The sequence below is a fragment of the Taudactylus pleione genome, unplaced genomic scaffold, assembly GCF_031769625.1.
Source record: "Taudactylus pleione unplaced genomic scaffold, aTauple2 ptg000120l, whole genome shotgun sequence".
NCBI classification, from domain to species: domain Eukaryota; kingdom Metazoa; phylum Chordata; class Amphibia; order Anura; family Myobatrachidae; genus Taudactylus; species Taudactylus pleione.
The window spans coordinates 3,113,870-3,137,021 of NW_028284522.1; the positions used below are offsets into that span (position 1 = coordinate 3,113,870).

The following is a 23,152-nucleotide window of genomic DNA, read 5'->3' on the forward strand; positions in this document are numbered from 1 at the left end:
TCAGCGCCAGGGCCTGCCACATGACTGTGGCTGAAATGATTGGTTCGTTTGGGCCCCCCAAATCAAGCTGGCAATTAATCTGTCCCTGCACAAACTGGCTCTACGGAGGCAAAATGTTGTCCTCATCCTCCTCATCAACCGATTCCTCACCCTCTTCAGTGTTGTGTACATCCTCACAGAGTATTAATTTGTCCCCGCTGGAATCCACCACCACAGGTCACTCTGTACTTTCTGGAGGCTGGTCTCCCTGGAAGAATTGATAATTCATTTTGATGAACATCATCTTCTCCACATTTTGTGGAAGCAACCTTCCACGCCTTTCGCTGACAAGGTTCCCGGGTGCACTAAACACTCTTTCGGAGTACACACTGGAGGGGGGGGGGACTTAGGTAAAATAGAGCCAGTTTGTACAGGGGGCTCCAAATTGCCTCTTTTTCCTGCCAGTACAGGTATGGACTGTCTGACATGCCTACTTGGATGCCGTCACCGATGTAATCATCCACCATTCTGTCAATGGTGACAGTATCATATGCAGTGACAGTAGACATGTCAGAAATTGTTGGCAGGTCCTTCACTCCAGACCAGATGTCCAAACTTGGACCTGTCTGCCCTGCATCACCACCTGCGGGTTGCTTAGGATACCTAAGTTGTTTCCTGGCAGCCCCAGTTGTGGGAGAAAATGAAGAAGGAGCTTTTGACGTGTCACATTCTGCTTCAGCTGACAGTGTTTTCACCAGCAGGTCTTTGCACCTCTGCAGGCTTGTGTCCACCGGAAAGAGAGACACAACGTAGGCTTTAAACCTAGGAACAAGCACGGTGGCCAAATTGTAGTAGTCTGATTTCAACAAATTGACCACCCTCGAAACCTGGCAAAGCGAATGAAGGGCTTCATCCACAAGTCCCACATACCGAGCGGAATCGCTCCATCCTAGCTCCTCCTTCACTTTCTCCAGCTGCTTCTGCAAAAGCCTGATGAGGGGAATGACCTGACTCAAGCTGGCAGTGTCTGAAATGACTTCTTGTGTGGCAAGTTCAAAGGGCTGGAGAACCTTGCACAACACGGAAATCATTCTCCACTGCGCTTGAGTCAGGTGCATACCCCCTCCTTTGCCTATGTCATAGGTGGTTGTATAGGCTGGAATGGCCTTTTGCTGCTCCTCCATCATCTGAAGCATATAGAGGGTGGTGTTCCACCGTGTCACAACCTCTTGCTTCAGGTGATGGCAGGGCAGGTTCAAGAGTATTTGCTGGCACTATAGTCTTCGGCATGCAGTCGCTGAATGGTGAAAGTGGCCCGAAATTTTTCGGGCCACCCAAAATGTCTCCTGCACGCCCCTGTCGTTTTTCAGAAAATTCTGCACCACCAAAGTTATTGTGTGAGCAAAACATGGGACGTGCTGGAATTTGCCCAGATGTAATGCCTGCAGAGTATTGGTGGTATTGTCAGATATAACAAATCCCCAGGAGAGTCTGAGTGAGGTAATCCATTGGGCAATGATTTCCCTCAGTTTCTCTAAGAGGTTTTCGTGGTGTGCCTCTTACTGAAACTGGTGATACACAGCGTAGCCTGCCTTGGAACGAGCTGGCGTTTCTGAGATGCTGCTACTGGTGACGCTGCTGTTGTTGCTGCATAAGGCAATACATCTACCCAGTGGGCTGTCACAGTCATATAAGTCATGAGTGTTGATTTCACTGCATAACTACCCTTGTAATGCAAATATTTGACCTCTGTTTATTGTGTTGAATTCAGCATTAAATTTCCTTTCATTTGATATATGAATCATTGCACTGCATGAAGTGTAACAGTTTTTATAAGCATTCGAAGTTGAAAAACATTAAAATTTCAAAAAGTGTCCGCAATTTTGGCCACCACTGTGTGTGTGCATATATATATAAATATATATATATATATATATATATTTTTTTTTTGTTTGTTTGTTTGTTTTATTATTTGTTTTGTTTTGATTTTAATAATTCACAGCTGACATCTCCACTGTTCCAGGAAGATTGTACTGTTCTGTTCTGTGTTTTATTTTTTCTTAGTTGAGAAGTGGAGTTCATTTCTGTTATCATTTGCTTCCATTACTCTGTTTGCAACGGTGGCTTTCTTCTAATCAGTCTAAATAATTGCTGTCCTGACACTCTTTTAATGCCTGTGAGTGAAATGCCTTCTGTGAAGTCCTTTTACCAGCTTAGCTGTTCCAAACACGATTGAATTCAGTAAATGCCATTTACTACACATTGGCTCTTATGTGTTAATTAGACAAAATGGAACAGCAAACACCTCAGTGTCTGACATCACAAGAGAGCCTAGCTTCTGCAGTACATATCACTTTCTCCTGCCAATGTTTTTTTATTTCTCCATTATTTAGTACCAGACCACCCTGAAAAAGTTTCCAAAACCTCTTTGAGTTTCTATTTAAAAATGTATAAGTGTGCTGTGAATAATTTATACACTGAGCTCAGTTGTGCTGTCTGCAGCGTCTCATTGCTCTATTCCTCTGTGTTATAGATGAAAAGTAATTAAATTAGATGATGTTATATAGTAGTTTAAAAATCATTTTGTTCTTCTGTATATTATCTTGTTCATCATAAAATAATAGGGCAAAAGTTAATTTACTGTACATGGGTATTCTTCAAGCCATACAGTATTTGAGCCTGCTGAATTCTAGAGCTGCAGTAAGAATTAATAAAAAAATTACAATTGGGATCATTGACTGTTTTGACTCATTACGATTATGATTTGATGTATGTCTATGGAAATACACAGAATGATGACATGGGCACTAGAGCCTGGACATGTGAACATCCAGGATTATTATATAAATACTTTACCACCTTTTTATTAAGAGGATATTATATCCTGTATAGACGCTTCACATATTAGAGATGAAGTCCTTGTATGTCAGACGGGATCTGTTCAATATCCCAGCAGCGGGGATTCCTGTGGTCAGAACTTATCAGAATTTCCTGCTTTCCTACTATAAAATTGTGGGATCTCAGAGTCAGAATGCTTCTTCTCATACTGTTAAGTGTGCCATACAGTAATATTGAAAATTTATAACCGCTTGATAATGATGATAATCATTACAGCGCTTCATGAATATTAAAGCACCAGTTCTAACCTCGGATAAGAAGCACAGGCAGTAACTGGTAGGTACTATAAAGAATGATAGCGAGTTAATGATAAATATTTACTAATGCCATCTCAGGCTTCCAGTATAATGTGAATGTGTTAAAAGCTGGGTAACACATTCACAGAGAGTAACTGACTGGGCAGTACAAGTCTCTGTTTACATTTGTGTCCACATACCTAGTGTCTATATGCCATATGGAGCGAGACATCCGGGACAACTAAGACACAAAGGGGTCTGTTTACCAAGCAGTGTTAGGAGACAGAGTGAAAAGTGATAAGAAAGTGATAAGGTGCCAGCCAATCAGCTCCCAACTATCATTTCACAGGCTGTTTGAAAAATGACAGTTGGGAGCTGATTGGCTGGCACCTTATCACTTTCTTATCACTTTTCACTCTGTCTCCTAACACTGCTAAGTAAATAGACCCCTCAAAGAGGAGTAGCATCATACTTGCCTACTCTCCAAAAATCGGGTGGCGCTCCCAGCCGCCTGAAAAAGTGGGCAAGTCTTAAGGTCGGCTGCCACCCCCCACCCTGCATCCCCATGCACAAACCCACGCAGTGATGATATCATGGCCCTGCCCCTGTTAATATTGGCATTGTGAAGAGGGAGCGGGGCCATAATGACACAATTGCATAGTCATGCTCCCCGCTCCACCCAAATGCTGCATCATCTCCCCACCACACCCCCATTGCCGCCCCATGTCCCCCCACTGTAGAAGCCTGGCTGCCCCCTCCCAGACTATGACTAGCATACTGTACACACATTGTACAGTATGCGCACAGGAATTAGATTTAGGTACAAAATTTCAGATGAAGCACAACACTGCTTTGCATAAGGAAAGCTGCGGCTATTTGAATCGGAGTCCTTTTTGCACAGATTCGACTGTCGCACACAGATGTACAGATGTCGCAGATCACAGTGGCCTGTGTACACTAGCAATACAGTCTTGTTGCTTCCAGTAGTTTTATTTGTGCATATACTGTAGTATGTACATTTTGAGCGAAAAGTCGATTGGCTTGGGCGATTTTGCCTGGGACCTGGCTCGCCGAGAGGGTCTATTTGGTGCGACTTGAGCAACAGTGCCTAAAGAGACATCTGTACCTCTGCTCTCCAGTTTATCCAATTCTCAGCTTCTGGGTCAATGTTTTTTTTCTTAAATAAGAACAATTTTTTTTATTAGCATGATATGCAACAATAGAAGATTTGTTTTTTGGGCTATATTGATAAATTATATTTATTGGAATTAAAAACTAGGGATACAGTATTCACTTTTATTATTGTACCAGTATATGTCTAAAATACTCCTAAAACTTCCATTTTAAAAAAAAATTGTGATCAGCTATTCAGCACAGCTGAAGAAAGTGTAAAGCTGGGTACACACTTAACAGATATATGTGCAGATGATGTTTGTTCATACTCACTGAAAAACCATCATCTGTCTTCTGACTGTGGGTCCCGCTGGCTCCCCCACGTGTCACACCCCCCTCCCCACAATCTCTGCAGCAAGTGTGGACACACAGCACGATGCCCCAATATATCTGCAGATATATTGGGCATCGACTGTGCAGCAGAGCCGATGCGATATGTTTGTGGACGACGTAATGTACCCAGCATTACTGTAGTAAGTGATTTCATTATCATTATCAACCCAACTCGATCCTCGCATTCTGCCAATAAACCATAATCATCCATAAGCAAGGTACCCTTCTTAAACTACATGGCCTCAATAACTCCTGGATGATGAAACTTGGGACAGCCAGAAAATACACCCACTTAATGGTCACAGGGCCTGATTCAGGGCCCCATTTATCAATTACACATAACCCCTTTAGGGCTGTCATCCTTTCTTTATTCAACAAACAGTGGTAATCTAAGATTAGCACAGCATGTCACAGCATCGCTCTCCCCATATTTAGATGACGAAAGCGATGCGGACCCCATTGCCGGCAATGGGGACCTAGCACTGCATTTACGGCTTCAGCGAACCCTTCCAGGCACTGCCATGTTCCCGCCGGGTTATACTGCCATGCACATGCGTAGACGGACCGTTGCAAATGCACATTACACATAAGCCCATCGCTAGCAGCAGCATGAGCGGAGGACCGCGCCAACGAGGAGGACTTTGCTGGACCTCGCCGAAGGGGTAAGTATTGATGAATACCAGTGGCATTTTCATTTGTAGCACTGCAATACTAAACAGAAAATGCGTCTGGTATTAGGATTTGTAGATAAATGGGGCCCTCAGAGTTGTACATCATGCCGATGTTTCCGCAAATGGAGTTATTATTTGCCACTGCGCATGCAACATTACTGTAGTTGCATGCCACAAGTCTTTATTCACAGTGTGATTGAAAGGCAGGGTGTGTTTGGTGGAGAAACCGGGAATGTCAGACGTGTGTCGACCGTTTTTGGACGTGTCACATCCTGCATCAGTTATCTTGTACAGACAAATGACTCTAAGTTACGGTGTTCATTCTGAGTGACTATAGACTCACTGAAGGAGGTGATGCTTGCATGATCAGCATCCGATGCGCGAACCAGTCAGTGCGGCCGAAAAACGTTTGTTCTCTATATAGCGAATGCCTGCTACTTTGAGTGACAGGATGAGGCGTATGTGGGTGGTAACAGGGGAAGATGCTTGAAAACGGGGAGTGGAATTAAGAACGCAGGCGTGCTTAAAGGTCAAAACGGGCGTTTTATGGGTGTGCATAATTAAAACAGCAGCGTCATTGACCACGTCACTGGGTTATTTTATAGTCAGAACTGCTCGCAATATAGTGGTAGGAAAAACCAACCACAAGAATAGCGAGCAGTTCATACGCTGGTCGATGTACTAGATTAATCTAATAAATAGCGGACATGACATAGGATGCGAGCGGCCAGGGGGCGTAGTTTCCAAAAAAACGACCGCAAAGAGCGAACGGTTCATTTGAATAGCCACCCCCTTTTTATGAACGAGCGAGCGCTAATTGCATCCGGCTCTGAATCAGGCCCATAGTCCCATATTGGTCCAAAGTATATGGAACCCATTTTAACCCATAAACTTCTGGATGCTGGATCCCTCCCATCTCCAGTTCTGATCATCAAACCACCTTCCTCGATCTCACTAGTCTATGAAAAATTAAGTCAAGCCTCCATTCTGGTACAGAGAGCATTCTCTGTACCAGAATGGAGGCTTGACTTAATTTTTCATTTATTTTAGCTCAATTTGAGTGATGATATCACCCTCACTACAGTACGGTAGACTCATAGAGCCTCAGTATTCAAGCAGATCTTTGTAAGCGCACTAGGGAGAGGATTGATAGATGCACAGATTCAGATGGTGTCCTCCAAGCATAAAAGGTGTCCCACCAACAAACTTTATAATAAATTTGTTTCTCTTAAGGGGCAGTCAAATACCTTCATTTCTACAACAGCAGCCAAAACTCTTAAATGCTTCAACAATAGTTCTAAGGCTCACAAGGCAGACTCACTCTGGCTAATAAATTGAGAGACAGAAATACCATAACATGTAATTGAGGAATCTGATCTATGTATGACTCAAGTAAACTTAATCCTGCTATGTTTCCATAATAATAATTTTGCTCTCTTACAGAATTCCCAGCACCTACTCATTGAAGCTCCCTCTTTTAAATGACCCCCAAATAGACCTCCTTAATTTGGATATATCTGAATTTCTGAAGCTGACAAAAATCACCTTTATCCCTTAGTCAGGGTGGGTTTACTGGTCAATATTACTAGAAAATAGTGGACTTACTGGTGCTAGAATAGTTGCAATGTTTAACCACTTACTTGATGGGGCACACTTTTCTCCTACAGCTGAAATAATAGTTACCTCAAAACAGGTAAAGATGTGCCAGTTATCGGTCAATTTGACAAAGTCCTGGCATCCAGATTCCAGACTGTCTCAAGTAATTACTTCTCATGTACACCTGGATGAGGAGAGTTTCAGACCTGGCCATCATGCCAATGACAGTACATGGTAAATGAGTTAAGTTACATTGCTGATCCTAGGTTTAGATGCCAAGGAGTAAATGCAACAAACTTTCTAAAGGGTGGAAAAGTGAACAAGTAGAGAAGTCACCCACAGTATCCAATCAGCTTCGGTCAAGTACCTTTGGTGTATATCTATAATGGGTGCAGAGTGTGCGGTGCACATGGGTGTCGGGGTCCAGGGGAGCACACACCTAACACCCCGCACCCATGTTTAATACTTACCTCTGCGGAGTTTTGCATTTGCCGCACAGATGGTGTAATGGTTAACATAACTGCCTCACAGCACTGAGGTCATGGATTCGATACCCACTACGGCCCTCTGTGTGGAGTTTGTATATTCTCCCTGTGCTTGCGTGGGTTTCCTTTGGGTACTCCAGTTTCCTTCCACATACACTGGTAGGTCAACTGGCTCCCAACAAAAATTACCCCTAGTGTGTATGTGTGTGAGCATGTGGTAGGGAATATAGATTGTAACCTCCACTGGGGCAGGGACGGAAGTGAATAGCCCAATATTCTCTGTAAAGCGCTGCGGAATGTGTGTGCGCTATATAAATAACTGGTAATAAATAAAATAAAACAATTTGCGGTGCAGTAGTAGCGCAAATCACCTGGACAATGGTCATTCTCCCAAATATTTGTGCATGCGCAGTAGTAGTGTCTCTAGTACCATGGTACAGACGCCATGTTACCAGAGAAGTGTACATGCCACACTTTTAGCATGCCCTAACGGAAAAACTGTAACAGTGCATGCTGAAATTTGTGGTTCCACAGCAGCTGGAGTGTCACAGGTTGCCTACCCCTGTACTAACATCAAAAACAATGGTGCTGATGTCAAGTTGTTGGCAAAATGGGTATATTTTAGCGCATACTGTATTGCAGAAAATCTGGAGATGCGTTCTCCTCTGTATTAGCACCAAATGCATATGGGTTTTATAGATCTTCACATTCAGCGTGTATTTGCACTGTAGTATGTGCAAAAGATCCACATCCTTACATTCGTCATGGCATGAGTCACAATTATTTGAACATACTTTTAATATACTAAGACTTCCCCTTCCCTCCCCTGACCCACATCTTCAGGCACCTGTGGGTGTAAGTGATAGAATCACGCAAGTCTGCATTGGTACATATGCATTTGCAACACTTGCAGTTTGTTTCCTAAAAACATTTTGCAAACTGTAATTTCTTCTAATTAACATAACACATGTAAATATTATCATTATTATTATTATATTTTCATAGCATTGTAAACAATTCAAATATCTCATATTACTGTGGAGTAATTCCTGCAAAGCGTCAATATTATGTAAAGCAATTCATAAGTAAAGTGCATCATTTGATAAATAAAGTGCATTTAGCTAAAGGATAACGAGATACAGAGTAAAACAGTAAGATCAGCTTGGAAAATACCTCATCTGACATTCATAAGTACGTCTTTGCTGGGTTTTCATCCCTGATGTTATTGCTCATTATATTATCACGATGGATTGTGTGACTGCATAATAAATACCAGTTTAAAGTTAAGAACCATTGTTTATTGACTTACCTTGAGAAGCCATGGAAGTGCCTAAGCCACTTCTTCAAAGAGAGCTAGGTTAAAAGCAATAGCTTCTTCTCTCTGCCATATGGAAGGCAGATCTCAGCAGGTACAATAACTACAGAGGCTTCCTACCTGGTATTATGTTCCACAGGAACAGGTAGGAAGTGACTTTCCCGTCTCATGTTGCATACTCATGTATATTACCAGTACAGCTCAAAGAAAAAGAGTCAATTAGAAAAAATATTCATAGATAGAATGATGTCAATATTCACTACATATTGTACACATATAAACATGAATTAGATATTGCAGGAAAAGGCAGATTGGACTAACAAGTACAGTAGTCCTGTTTTGTTTATGATCTTTTGCAGTCAATTATTCAGTAATTCGCAATGAGAGAATTTCACAGGGTAGTAATTACAGAGACATCTCTCGTTCATAATGTAGTCAGTCGCAACACAGAGCTGAAATGAGATCTAAGAACAGAGCTGAAATGAGATCGTCTGCAGCAAAAGACATTTTATCTTATGTCCTCATTTGTAAATGATTGGGTTTATTAATAAATAATAAAAACATAATGAAAACAATTTGCATATTAATTTCACAGTGTATATTATTTTTACTTGTCATTTATAAGACAAGGATTGCCATTATGTAATGCAATGCAAGACAAGGCTTTTAGGCAGCTGGGAGCAAAATATTCCCCCTACCCCCTCTTCTCTCTGTGCCAATCTCAGTTCTCCTTAGTACAGTACTTCCTATACCGAAATTCCCCCTTCAAACACACACATACACATTTCTTCTCCTTGTCACCAACCTCCTAAGGGGTTTATTTACTGTATCAACAATCTTGTGATAGGATTTATAATCACATCAAAGGTATTACCACTGTGATGGCTGTTCTAGCAATAACTTATCAGGATGACGTTTCCACAGCAAAACATTTTTAATATAGTACTTTATAAATAATGTTTAATCATTAAAACAAATAAAACAATTATCAGTGTGTGTAAAATGTTTACATAATGTTGTTCATCTGTTTTTGTTTATAAATATAATTTATATATATATATTTTTCCTAATGCACCTGTAAGACCAGATCAGGGCTTTTGGTTCCATTGTGCATTGCGTCAACCAGAAGTATGTGCAGAGTGCAAAAGACTGGCCGCAATGAGGTAAGTTCACCACTGGGGACCATTATCTCCAGGTAAGCAATTCATGATTGTGATAACGATAATATTTAATTAATGGGAGAACATTTATAAATAGCCCTAACATCTTAACACCTTACAGGCTGTAGTTTCCATTTCAGAGCAGACAACTAAAAACTGCTTTTGCATTATATAAAGTATGTTTGCCCGCAGCTTCGCTCGCGTGGACATCTGTTATTGCTCAGCAGAACTACTGTAATCTAATATTGGGATATATATTTTATTTTGTAGATATTGATCACAAAATAAAAATATTTGCTGTTTTGCCATCAGGGTTAAACACAAAAAGATGCTTGGGGCTACGAGCTCGTTATCTAGCCATTAAAGCTGCCCATGGGAGATACAGCTGGTCCTGAGATCTACGCCTGCAGCCTTGTTCCTGCGACTTGTTGATCGTCATAGCGAAGCAGACGCTTACAGGAATGCAGGCACTTGAATTGAAAAGGAAATTTGTTGGGGATAAGGGGTATACATGGTATATTCTCACCCGCACCTGATCCCGTGCCTCAATTAGGTTCCTCTGTAGAGCAGTGACTTTAAGTCGGGTTCCGTTGCATAACTTGGGTGGAGTCAAGTTCTGCAAAAGCATGATCGGAACACCAACTTTCAGTGAAATGCTGTGTGCTGGATGTTTAGCTGCACTATCGTGTAGTAATATGTTGTTACTTAACCTACAGTAACACTAACAGGTTGAAAGTAAAATGAGAAGCTACTTGGATATGTAGTATTTGTCTTGGTGCACAATCTACTGGATTGACATGTATACTGCAACTTCATCAAGATAAGTTGCCTGATTAGTGCTTAATATATAGTTGAATTTTCCTGTGAAATAGATATATGTATTTATATATGAATACATATGTAATATATTGTATATACATATAGTCATTTTGTACTTGAGGAGCCTGTGCAAATTCCGATACAAATCTTTTTTGTCTTCATAGTTCATAAACATTAAACAGTCCCTAAAAGTATACTTGTTCCCAAAAAATTATATTTATAAACATCTACCTATTTTTGGCTTGAGAAGCCTGCACACTGATTATTCCTTAATTGTACCTCTCTCTGATGTCACATAGAGATAATATGCTATACAATTTTGAAAACGCAATACAAATTCATCCAGTAGTTTTTGCATGATGCTGGAACAAACAGACAGACAATCAATAATTCCAAATTCTTTTTGTCTCCATAATACACAAGTCTCAACAGGTAGCACCTCCCATTACATATATTCTAGGATTCTTTCCTATATACCTACATAATATACAACACTTTACAGACGATTTAGTATGGAAGTGGAATACGCACAAGGGTTTGTGGAAGTAGAGATACAAATACAATTAAGCACAAAAATGTTGACACAAGTGTGGTATATGGTGTGTGCTGATGAAGGTGGAGCAGCCAATCACCCCCCATTCTAGGCTTCACAGAAATGTTACACTTGCCACTTGCTGGGTGTGACTCCATCTTCACATTGGTTTTCATAACATTACAGGACAGAGGGAAACATACATGACAAAGGACAGTCACCCAAAATCACCACCATCCTGTCACTCAAAAGTAGGAAGTCATTTCATGTAGGTAAATAAACATCACATTAGACAAATAAAAACCATACATAGGGAGGGATGTACTAAGCATTGCCACTGCAATGAGGTGCATCCCGCCTCTCATCGGGTACATACTGCGGTTGATTACAGCGGCATGTACTTAGAAATGCGCTGAAAATCGCAAAGTACAGCTCACCCAATAAGAGCTGTCCTTTGTGATGCCCTAGCATAGAGGGACTTCCAGGTTTAACTTCCGGGTTTCTACATGCGCAGAAGGCCGCGGGCCGCAGGAGAAGATGGGAGGGATCTGTTTGGATCCCTCTCAGGAGAAACGTCCAGCCAAAAGCCCATAGACTTCTATTGGGTAATGCCACCTGAAGATGGCATTACCCACTGGGATGAAGCATTCTGGTGCTTTGCACATATGGAAAATGTGGTAAAACCCCTGAAAACTGCATTTTCAGGGGTTTTACTGTATTTTTCCCTTTAGTACATCCAGCACATAAGCTTTTCAGAGCTTGGAAAATTGGGCTAGTCTACAATTTGCCTAATGCAAGAGATATCTAAGATATCTCCTGCATTAGACTACTCTTAAATATCCTTTATACTTATTAAATTAACAATTTACTCATTATTTTAAGGAAGAACGGGCTTAATAAAAAAGTCTCCAAGTTTTTTCCCTCCTTGCATTGGTGTCAGACCAAACCAATCCATCTGCAATCATGAAACATCACTGCCTCTCACATTTAACAACAAAAAACAGCTAGTATGAGAAAAAGTAGACAATATATAATAGATGGTCTCCAGTATCTTAATTTTAGGAAGCCTGGAGACTGGAAATTTTCCAACCTTGCTTTAGTTGGTTGCTACTGTATGTCCTAAATATAGTTAAGAAACAAACAAGAATCAAGTGGCAGCATACAGTATATAGCGCTAGTATAGTTGGAACCCATTAATACAAGAGAAGAGGTGGACAAATGCCCCCATTGCTTAACATTAAGGACACCTATGGTTACATAAGTATTTAAATTACAAGGTTAATAGCTACTGGGCTCCAACAAAATAGCCACCGGAGTACACACTATTGTGTGTCAGTTCAGAGTGTGCTTCAAGTGCTCGCAAAGGTCACTCTCAGAAGAGGCTGATGTCTAAAGTTACAGATTGCACATGTACTGTACTGCTTTGCCTTCACTGATAAATGTGTGTATTCTAGACAGACTGGTAAATGCTAGATGGGCAGGTGGGTAACCATCAGATACGTGAAACTCCTGGTTTAGCCATCAGATTCCATCTAATAATTGATCCTACAACTGTTTATTGTGTTTATAGATGGAAGACTTGTACTAATACAGAAGAAAGGGGTCTATGGCAAACAGTGATGTACAGACAGACAGCACAATCTGACACAATCAGGATGCAAAGGCCCAAGACTTACACACATCACACCTATATGTTAAGTCCTGGGTTACAGTAAATGTGTAAAACTTCATATTTATAAAGGTTATATTTCTTTATGTGTTTATATTTGTCTACTGTGACAGTTCCCAGGAGATGGCGCATAATATGCCAGGTTCTCCTTTCCTGTATTGTTTTGTTTTGTTTTATTAAGTGCTGATTCAGACACACGAGATAGATTCAAATGGAGCGACCAAAAGAGAGGGTTCAAAAAAATTCCTTCTGCAGAGAAGACACAGGCAGGGGCAGAACTATGGGAGACAATGGAGGCGCCTGCCGCCAGGCTCCAGCTCTGAAGGGGCACCTCCTCCATTGTCCACAACATATTCACCCCACTTAGGGCTGTAACTATGTACCCGGAGTGTACCATCACGGCCGCCCAATACATGGCACCCCTTCTCGCCACCTGAGAAGCCACCATACACTAGTGGAGAGCTCCATGTCACACCATTTACTGCCACCTTTGTCTATCTATAGCCTGTCTGCATGCGAATTGCTACATTACAGTGTCAGCGGCTGTGACAGGGGGCCACCAAATTATAACTTGCCTCCGGGCATCTGGGATGAACTTACGCCACTGGACACAGGCTTGGCCTGCCATTTCAAAGCCTGCATCTTAAGCATGTCATCTGAAACATGGAGTTAGAAACGGACCAGAGGTTTATAACCATCTCTTCACAGCTCAGGAATGCTACCGCTCATCTATCCATGCAACTTGCCTGAGACTGGGTTCGGAGGCAGTGTAATGTTGCAGCCCAATCGCACTCAACAAACTGCTGGATGCAACCACACACTCCAGCAAGGGAAACACTAGGCACAGGCCATGCCGTGTGGCTTATTGCAGTTTACTACATTTTTTATTAACTTTACCATAGTTTTTTATAGTGCTGTCACCATTGTTTTAATACTGCTGTTTATACTGCCATTTATACATTTGTATTCAACTTATCTTTATTTTCTCTCTCTGCCTGGATGTTATACTTCTGTTAATTGCACATCCTGCCAGATGTAACCTATGCAGTGTGCCCCAGATGTCACCCATATGCATAGGTGAAACTAGACATTTAGTAATGGGTGGTCCCAGTTCCATCCCCTCATCAGAACTTATATTACCTTCAGTGGTGCAAGTGGAAAATATTTGTTAGAGGCACGAGAGGCATGGTCACTTGAAATGGGGGAGTGTCATCATGATACTACATCCATTTCTCATCACTATGGGAGCATTCCTCTACATTCTATTCCAAATACACCTTACCTATATGGTGGTTTCTCTGCAACCTGGAACCTCTGAAAAACTGATCCTCCCTGGGCAGATGGTGTCTCTTTAGTTGGTATTCACTATTCATGTAGGAGATCAAATGGTCCAGAAGATGCCTGTTTGTGTAGAACTATAACCAATGTGATCATAATACAACAGAGGTTCAACCTGACATGTGCTAAATATATCCCATCCAGCCTCCTGCCCATTGTTTCTCTCCAACCTCCTTTTTTACAGCCTCCTGCCCCATCTCTCCAGCTTCCTACCTCCTGCCCCATCACTCTAGCCTCCTGCCTTTCCAGACACCTGACTCTGTGTTTCTCAGCCTTTATTCCTCTCTTGTGTCCTTCAGCCTTCCCCTCACCCTGTCTCAATCAGCCTCCCTCTCTTTGTCAACCAGTTTCCCCCGTGTATCAGCCAGCCTCCCCCCATGTGTCAACCAGCCAGCCTCCTTTATGTGTCAGCAAGCCAGCTTCCCCATGTGTCAAACAGCCAGCCTCCACTGTGTGTCTACCAGCCAGCCTCCCCCGTGAGTCATCCAGCCAGCCTCCCCCGTGAGTCATCTAGCTAGCATCCCCTCATGTGTCAATCAGTCAACCAGCCTTCCCTATGTATCAATCAGGCAGCTTTCCCGCATGTGTCATACAGCCGACCGTCCCATGTGTCAACCAGCCAGCCTCCCCCTGTGTGTCAACCAGCCAACCTCCAAGTGTGTCAATCAATCAGTCAGCCTCCCCCTGTGTCAATCAACCAACATCCCCCTGTGTCAATCAGCCAGCCTCAGTGTGTGTCAATCAATCAGCTAGCCTCCCCATGTGTCAATCAGCCAGACTTCCCCTGTGTCAATCAGCCAGCCTCCCCTTGTGTCAATCAGCAAGTCTGCCACTATGTCAATCAGCCAGACTCCTCTGTCTCCACAGCCCAGCCCAGTGCAGTGCACACTTACCTCCTCCTGCTGCTTATTGCTCGACTTCTCCTCCTGCAGTGCCACTCGCTCCAACTTCTCTCCTCTGCGCTTCAGTTTTTCACAAGAAGGAACGCAGAGAGAGCATGCATGCGGCATGACCTCATCATGTCACACGAGGCCCGTTTGTCACAAACATTGCTAGAGACCTCCGGCTGAGACCCCTGCATCTCCCCATGTGCTTATGTCATCGTGCCTTGCTGAGTCGCCGGCCGCTCCTGTCAGTGGAATCCAGAGTGGGGCCTATGCCTGAAGGTGGTTTCCTGCATCCCCGCTGTTGCCTAGGTGTTCCAGCCACACTTCCATGCACTTCCTGCACTTCAGTGTGTCAGACCTCCGGATCATGGGTGCAGCCATCTTGGATCAAGTCAGGTGGTCCAGATCCATCCAGTCAGCAGCACTCTCCAGTTGCTCCAGCCAATCAGCATCCGACCAGGGGTATAAAAGCCCTTCCATAACACTGTCTCATTACCAGTACAATAGTGCTCTTTGCTACATCAAGACCTATATTCCTGAGCTCCGCTGGTTTCCTTTCCAGTTTGCCTGCCTCAAGTTCCTGTATACTCCAGTCGGGAGTACTCCTGCTTCCAATCAAGCACACTCCATCCCGGAGTCCCATTCAAAGTGCTCATCCAATCCAGCGCACTCCATCCCGGAGTCCTATTCAAAGTGCTCACCCAATCCAGCACACTCCATCCTGGAGTCCTATTCAAAGTCCTCACCCAATCCAGCACACTCCATCCCGGAGTCCTATTCAAAGTGCTTCACCCAATCCAGTATACTCCATCCCAGAGTCTGACTCAAGTTCATTTCCCAGTCCTGCATACTCCATCCAGGTGTCATATTCAATTACCCTCCAGTATTCAACGTATCTTCAAGTTCTACGGCATTCAACCTTACAGTTCTTCTCCACAGTACCCCCTGAACCTCAGAGACTTTTTACCTTTTGTTTTACAGTGTCTAAAGTTGTGCATCCCTGCACAAAGGACTATATTTACCATCTCTCATTAGTTCTCATTTAACTGTATGCAACGGAATTATAATAAACCATCTAAATTCCAACTCTCTCCTGGTCCTGGTGTCTCTGTACCACAACCCAGTTCGGGTCCACCCCTTCCAATACCTCGAGCCATGACACAGTTGAATTGGTTAGATGCAGCAGGTGAGGCGGAGCTCTGGAGGTTCTAACAAGTAGTGTTAGTCCTCCCAGTCCTTACTGTACAGGCCACAGCTGCGACCACGGATGGTAATTTCTTTAAATTTGTGGCAATTTGGCTAATGGGTGGTCTGGGCTGTTACAAGTGCACAGGCTGTGTAACCTGCAGCTATATGCTGATAGGGGACACCATTAAACATCCTCTGTCTGGCCGTACCTTTAAAATCCAGCATTGTCCTGCATGAGTCGCTATGTCATTTATTGCTTAATTTGCCTGTGTGGCAAAATTTACATTGGGAAGACGGAAAGGCAATTTAAAGAAAGGATGACTTTGCATAGACTTGCGATCAGAGCAGCCATCCTTTCTGGGGCAGTGAGCAGCCTGTGGCTAGGCATTTTGCTGCCATGGGATACTCACTGACCTCCATGAAACATAAAATTGTAGATCACATACACCCAGTGACCGCAGAAAACTTCTGCTTCAAAGAGAGGCAAGTTGGATTTTCCAACTTGACTATTTTCCTCCAAAGAGACTCAACGAGTCCCTTGGTTTACAATGTTTGCTTTATAATTTTTCTTATTATCTAGATTATTGGTTTAGTTACCTTGTACAATATACTTGTGTAATTTATACTATGTAGTATCTATCTTTTGCCATTTGATGATGGTATACTACCCCTTAATATTTATGGCACATACTAGGCATTTGTTAGATGTAATTTGTATAAGATTTAATTATTCTTTTCATGTATGACCTTATATCCTGTTTACAACTTTCTTAACATGCTATTTATTGCATTTCTATTCCCTTTTGCAGGTTGTTTTGCAGTATAGATTTTTGTATTAACTTTACTGTATTTCACAGTCACTTTGTCTGTGACCATGGTGACGGGTGCACTTGGGTGACATCATCAGGAGCGTGCTCTCCGACGGAACCAGCGAGAGGATGCGTGTCTGTGTTGTCAGGGGGAACACCTATATATTGGTGAGTTCTTTGTTTATTATTTATCCTTATGAAAATATGTTTACATTGAAATGTTGACCACAGGAGACCGTGGTCATGCTCTTTATTGAATGCTCTTGAGTATAGCTTCTACATGTTTTTATAGTTATAGCGTTCCTGCATGGATACGTTTTTGCTTGCAATGGGGTCAAGTATGGTATACTATTAGAGAGTGCAAGATTTTTGGATTATACCCCCCTTGCAAATCCTTCGTTTGCCCCTGAGTTGCGGCTTCAGTCGCAGCGCTGGGATCGCAGATGCAGCAAGGGGGTGTCTATTTCCTACAGCCATCTCCTGCTACATTAGGATTTTAGATGGACGGAATGCACATCTGCTTGTGTGCGGCTCTGCAATTCTGTTCATCTCTGAATCAGGCACTCTGTTCACATTTACTAGCAAGTAAGTGGCACAAGCAGTTAGTATGGCAGGGTTGCTTAGCAATTTCAGTGTTTGATTTTTTATTCATAAGCAGCAGTAGATCATCTGTATAAAAACACCTATACTGTAACTCTACATTAGCTAATTGCACTGAAAAAGGAATAAGTACATACACAAATTTCATTTCAAACACTTCATCCTGCTTAACTTCACAATTTTCATTTAATTTTTTAATTTACCAAATGTAATTAAACAAAATACTAAAAACAATAATAATGATACAACAATATCAACAATAAGGACAAAGGGAGAGGACGACCCCTCACTTTAACAAATTGGGGTCTTACTCCACTGTGTCTAGGTGCCATCACATATAATGGGGAAGGTGAGGGCAGGCAGCTGTTGGGACAGTGCTGGGGGCAGGTAGCAGTTGGGGTAGAGGGGGTTAAGGTCTAGCAGCAGTTGGGGCATGCTTCCCGGCATTCTGGCAGCCCCCTCTGTGAGGGGGCAGCCAGGTCAGCCAAGCAGGGCGGTGTGGCGCAGTATAGGGGACATGGCCAGGGATATTATCTGGCAATCGGGTGGAGCAGGGGGCGTGGCAAAAATCATCGTTTTGGCCACTCCCCCCCACATAATGCCAAGTTAATCGACATTGTGAAGCAGGGGGCAGGGTCATGATGACGCGATTCAACGCAAATCACAACATTGGCCCCCTGCTGCACGGGGTTTGTCTGAAAATCACGAGGGGTCCGGGGGGTCGTTGGCCGGCTGGAAGGTTTCCCTACTCTTCCCAGAGCCCGTGAGCACAACCCGATTTGTCAGGAGGCTCCTGGCCGAATCGGGAGAGTAGGTAAGTATGAGCTGGGATAGAGGTAGGAATAAGTTTGAGTAAAGCTTGGGTTAGATGGGAGTAAGAGCAGGCAGTGCTGGAGGTAGGGAAGGGGCAAGTGCAGACAGCAGTTGCAACAGTGCTGAGGGCTAGAGAAAGGCAGGGGCGGAACTAGCCGCGGTGCAGCAGGTGCCTTGCACCAGGGCCCGCTGTGGTGCAGGGGCCCATGGCCGCCTGCATCCGACAGTGCAGCTGCCCACCGACCTGGTCCCCATTACCTAAATGTTTGGAGCTGGAGCGGGCTCGCTTCGGCCGCTCCGGCTCCAACATGAGAGATACCCACCGCGGCCCCGCTCCTTGATCCATCAGTCCGGCCCCTTGTTATGACACGGCGCGCGTGACGTCATGATGTCACGTGTGCCGTGTCATAATAAGGGGCCGGGCAGCTGGAGTAAGAAGATCGAGAGGAGCCGCGGATCAAGAGGAAGAAATAAGGTAAGTGGTGGTGGTATGGAGGGGGGGGGAGGGTGAAAGAGGCTGACATACGCTGGCGCTGGGGGGGGGGGACAGGCTGACACACACTGGGGCTGGGGGGGGGGGATGAAGAGGCTGACACATGCTGGTGCTGGGGGGGTGGACAGGCTGACACACACTGGGGCTAGGGGGGATGAAGAGGCTGACACACGCTGGCGCTGGGGGGGGCAGGCTGACACACACTGGGGCTGGGGGGGAAAAAGGCTGACACGCTGGGGCTGGGGGGAGGGGCGAAAGAGGCTGACACACACTGGGGCTGGGGGGGAAAAGGCTGAGACACATGCTGGGGCTGCGGGGGAAAAGGCTGAGACACATGCTGGGGCTGGGGGAAAGATGCTGACATGTTGGGGGGAAAGAGACTGGCACACGCTGGGGCTGGGGGGGAAAGAGACTGGCACATGCTGGGGCTGGGGCGGAAAGAGACTGGCACACGCTGGGGCTGGGGGGGAAAGAGGCTGACACATGCTGGGGCTGGGGGGAAAGAGGCTGACACGCTGGGGATTGGAGAGAATAAGGCTGACACACTCGGGCTGGACAGACTGAATTTACTGACTGGGGGAGCAGTGAGGGGTGGTGGTGAGAAAACAAGGCTGGGCAGCAGGACAGACACTGTATTTAATTACTGGGGAGGGGTGAGGGGTGGTGAAAAAGTGTTGGGGTGCCATGAATGGGTCGGGTGGGGGTGGGATGGGGGGGGCCCAAAGCATATTCTTGCACCTGGGCCCACCACTCTCTAGTTCTGCCACTGGAGAAAGGGCAAGAGTAGATAGCAGTATGTTTGCAGTGGGCATCTGTGCAGTATGTATGTGTACAGTGGGTATGTTGGCAGTATGTATGTCTGCAGTGCTAATGTGTTCAGTATGCATGTGCAGGGCAGTAACTAGACTTTTTGGTGCCCTGTGCCAGAAAGAGCATTGGCACCCCCCTCATTTTTCAAAGGGACCGGCCGCACTACCCTAGCTACGGCCTTGTGTATGTGTACAGTGGGCTTCTGTGCAGTATATATATGTGTGTAGTTGAACTGAGGGCTATTAGGGCATTTTCCACTTTCACTGACAGGGCCCCTGTAATAGGTCTTGTCTGCAGTGCTTATGTGTTCTGTTTGTATGTGTACAGTGGGCCTCTTTGCAGTATGTATGTGTACAGTGGGTATGTGTGTAGTATGTATGTCTGCAGTGGGTATGTGTTGAGTATGTATGTGTGCAGTGCTTATGTGTTCAGTATGTATGTGTACAGTATGCATGTCTGCAGTGGGTATGTGTTGAGCATGTATGTGTGCAGTGCTTATGTGTACAGTGGTTATGTGTGCAGTATGCATGTCTGCAGTGGGTATGTGTTTAGTATGTATAGTATGTATACAGTGGGCCTCTTTGCAGTATGTATGTGTACAGTGGGTATGTGTGTAGTATGTATGTCTGCAGTGGGTATGTGTTGAGTATGTATGTGTGCAGTGCTTATGTGTTCAGTATGTATGTGTACAGTGGTTATGTGTGCAGTATGCATGTCTGCAGTGGGTATGTGTTGAGTATGTATGTGTGCAGTGTTAATGTGTTCAGTATGTATGTATGTGTACAGTGGTTATGTGTGCAGTATGCATGTCTGCAGTGGGTATGTGTTTAGTATGTACAGTATGTATACAGTGGGCCTCTGTGCAGTATGTATGTGTGTTGTGGAACTGAGGGCTATTAGGGCACTTTCCACTTCCACTGACAGGGCCCCTGTAATAGATCTTCACAGTGCCCTTAAACCCAGGAGCTGCACAGTTTTCTTACACCCAGAGGCTGCACAGTGCCTCTATACAAAGTAGCTGCACGGTGCCCCTACAACCAAGAGCTGTACAATGCCCCCCCCCCCCCCCTGCAGGCGCACACACAACCCCCCCCCTCCTCTCAGTCATGCTCACACCGGATTTTGTATTCACAAAGAGATGACTCTTCCTTGGCACCAGATTAGTGTGTGACATCCCGGTGACAGCAGGCGTGACCCTCTCATAGTAGCAACCGCGCTGCCCTCCCTGATCTGGAGCCCAGAGAAGTGGCGGTAGCATGGGGAGAGAAAGACAGGGTCAGTCTCCAGATTTGACATTGGCTGCTAAATGGCAGCTTGCCTCCCTCAAGGCAGTGTGGGCCGACCATACTCATAGATTCGTGAGGAGTCAGGAGAGCGAGCCTGGCGGCGCCACATGACTAGGAGTTGGAGGTTTCCGGCGACTATTCGATGAGGAGATGCTGCCAGCCACAGTGATTGCTTGAGGATGCGGTGAGATGCTGAAGATGTTATTCACCGGCTGTAATGATAAGAGGAACAAACAGGGGCAGAACTAAGGAGGCGTCTGCCGCCGGGCTCCAGCTCTGAAGGGGCACCTCCTCATTTGTCCACAATTTATTCACACCACTTAGGGCTGTAATTATATACCCAGAGTATACCGTCACGGCCGTCCAATACATGGCACCCCTTCCCGGCACCTGAGAAGCCACCATACACTAGTGGAGAGCTCCATGTCAGACCATCAGCTGCTGCCTTCTTCTATCCATAGCCTGTCTACATGCGAATTGCTACATTACAGTGTCAGCAACTGTGACGGGGGGGGGGGGGGCAACAAATTATAACTTGCCTCCAGGCGTCTGGGATGAATTTATGCCACTGGGAACAAATGTTATTGTCATAAAAAAGGTACTCCCAAAATTTGAGCAGGGGGCACATCCCCTACACTAGAAATGCCACTGTTCAGCAGGCCTGTGATAATAAGAGATTGATTAACATTCATTAGCTTGACAGTGATTGGGTACCAGAGTAAACTCCCAACCGTGATGATTTAATGATTTAGATTAGATAGCACCTCTGTCTCTATGATTGGTAAATGTGACCTGTTGAGTAGAGCAGCAGTTAACCGATGTCATGCTCTTCTGCTGCTGGTGTACGTAGCACTGTCTTGCATGTAAGATAATAGACGAGAGGAGTTAATGGCAGTCTAATAATTCAGAAGTGCTAGACAAGCACCCAACAGATGTGGTCACATACCCTTTGTAACAAGACCAGCGTCTCTCTGTAAGCATTCCACCCACATTGAATGCTCAGAAACTGTGTCTGTTTGTACATTTTGATAAGTTGGCAAGTATGGACTAGAGAAGGACAACATTTTAAAATCTACTTTGCAGAATATTGCCTTCATTCTGCATTTGGCCATGAAATTTCACAATTTTCACTGGTAGAACATGCTCTTAAGTAATACCAATCCAACTATAACAACACCACAAAGCAGAATGAAAAGACCATTTTTATATAAAGATATACTTGATTACCCCCTTTCGATGCAAAGGGCAGCAATTTAGAATGTCACAATGTACTGTATATCCTATTTGCAGTGGCGTAACTAGGGTATTTGGAGCCCAGGGCAAATGTAAAAGTGGAGCCCCCCCTATGTGCGCGCGTGGCAAAAATGGGCGTGGTCACTTAAAAATAGGGCGTGTCAACATGACACACCCCTTTATCGTCACTCTGAACATTCCTTTCCATATGCACCTTAACCCCAGTAGTGTCACTTATAATGTACCCCCAGTATGCAATGTCCCCAGTTGTGGTCCCTCTTATGCAGGCCCATAGTAGTGCCCCTTATACAGTACCCCCAGTAGTGGTCCCCCTTATGCAGCCCCCAATTAGATCCCCTTATACAGTATCCCCAGTATGCAATGCCCCCAGTAGTGGTCCCCCTTATGCAGCCCCTCATTAGCTCCCCTTATTCAGTACCCCAGTAGTGGTCTCCCTTATGCAGTGCCCCCCCTATGAAGTGCCCCCAGTATTGGTCCCCCTTATTCAGTGCTCCTTTATATAGTGCCCCCAGCAAGCCCCCCCCTTATGCAGTGCCCCCAGTAGTGGTCCCCTTTATGCAGGCACTCAGTAGTGATCCCCCCTATCCAGTGCCCCTTATACAGTGCCCCCTGTAGTTTTCCTCCCTATTTAGTGCCCCTAGTCGTCCCCCCAATGCAGTGCCCCTAGTAGTAAGCCCCTTATATAGTGCCCCCAGCAGTAGTCCCCCCCATGCAGTGCCCCCAGTAGTGGTCCCCTTTATGCAGGCCCTCAGTAGTGATCCCCCCTATCCAGTGCCCTTATACAGTGCCCCCTGTTGTTTTTTCCTCC

General features: G+C 44.6%; 1 protein-coding gene across 1 annotated transcript in view; it reads right to left on the bottom strand.

Annotated features, from left to right (window-relative positions):
• The window catches only part of PLSCR5 (phospholipid scramblase family member 5), a 171,877-nt gene extending 163,114 nt beyond the window's left edge, over positions 1 to 8,763 (bottom strand). Inside the window, exon 1 of the mRNA XM_088472080.1 lies at positions 8,681 to 8,763. Within this exon, the coding sequence (XP_088328206.1) occupies positions 8,681 to 8,693 (13 nt within the window). The 5' untranslated portion in view covers positions 8,694 to 8,763. The remainder of the gene's footprint in view (positions 1 to 8,680) is intronic.
• Positions 8,764 to 23,152: the final 14,389 nt, after the last annotated feature.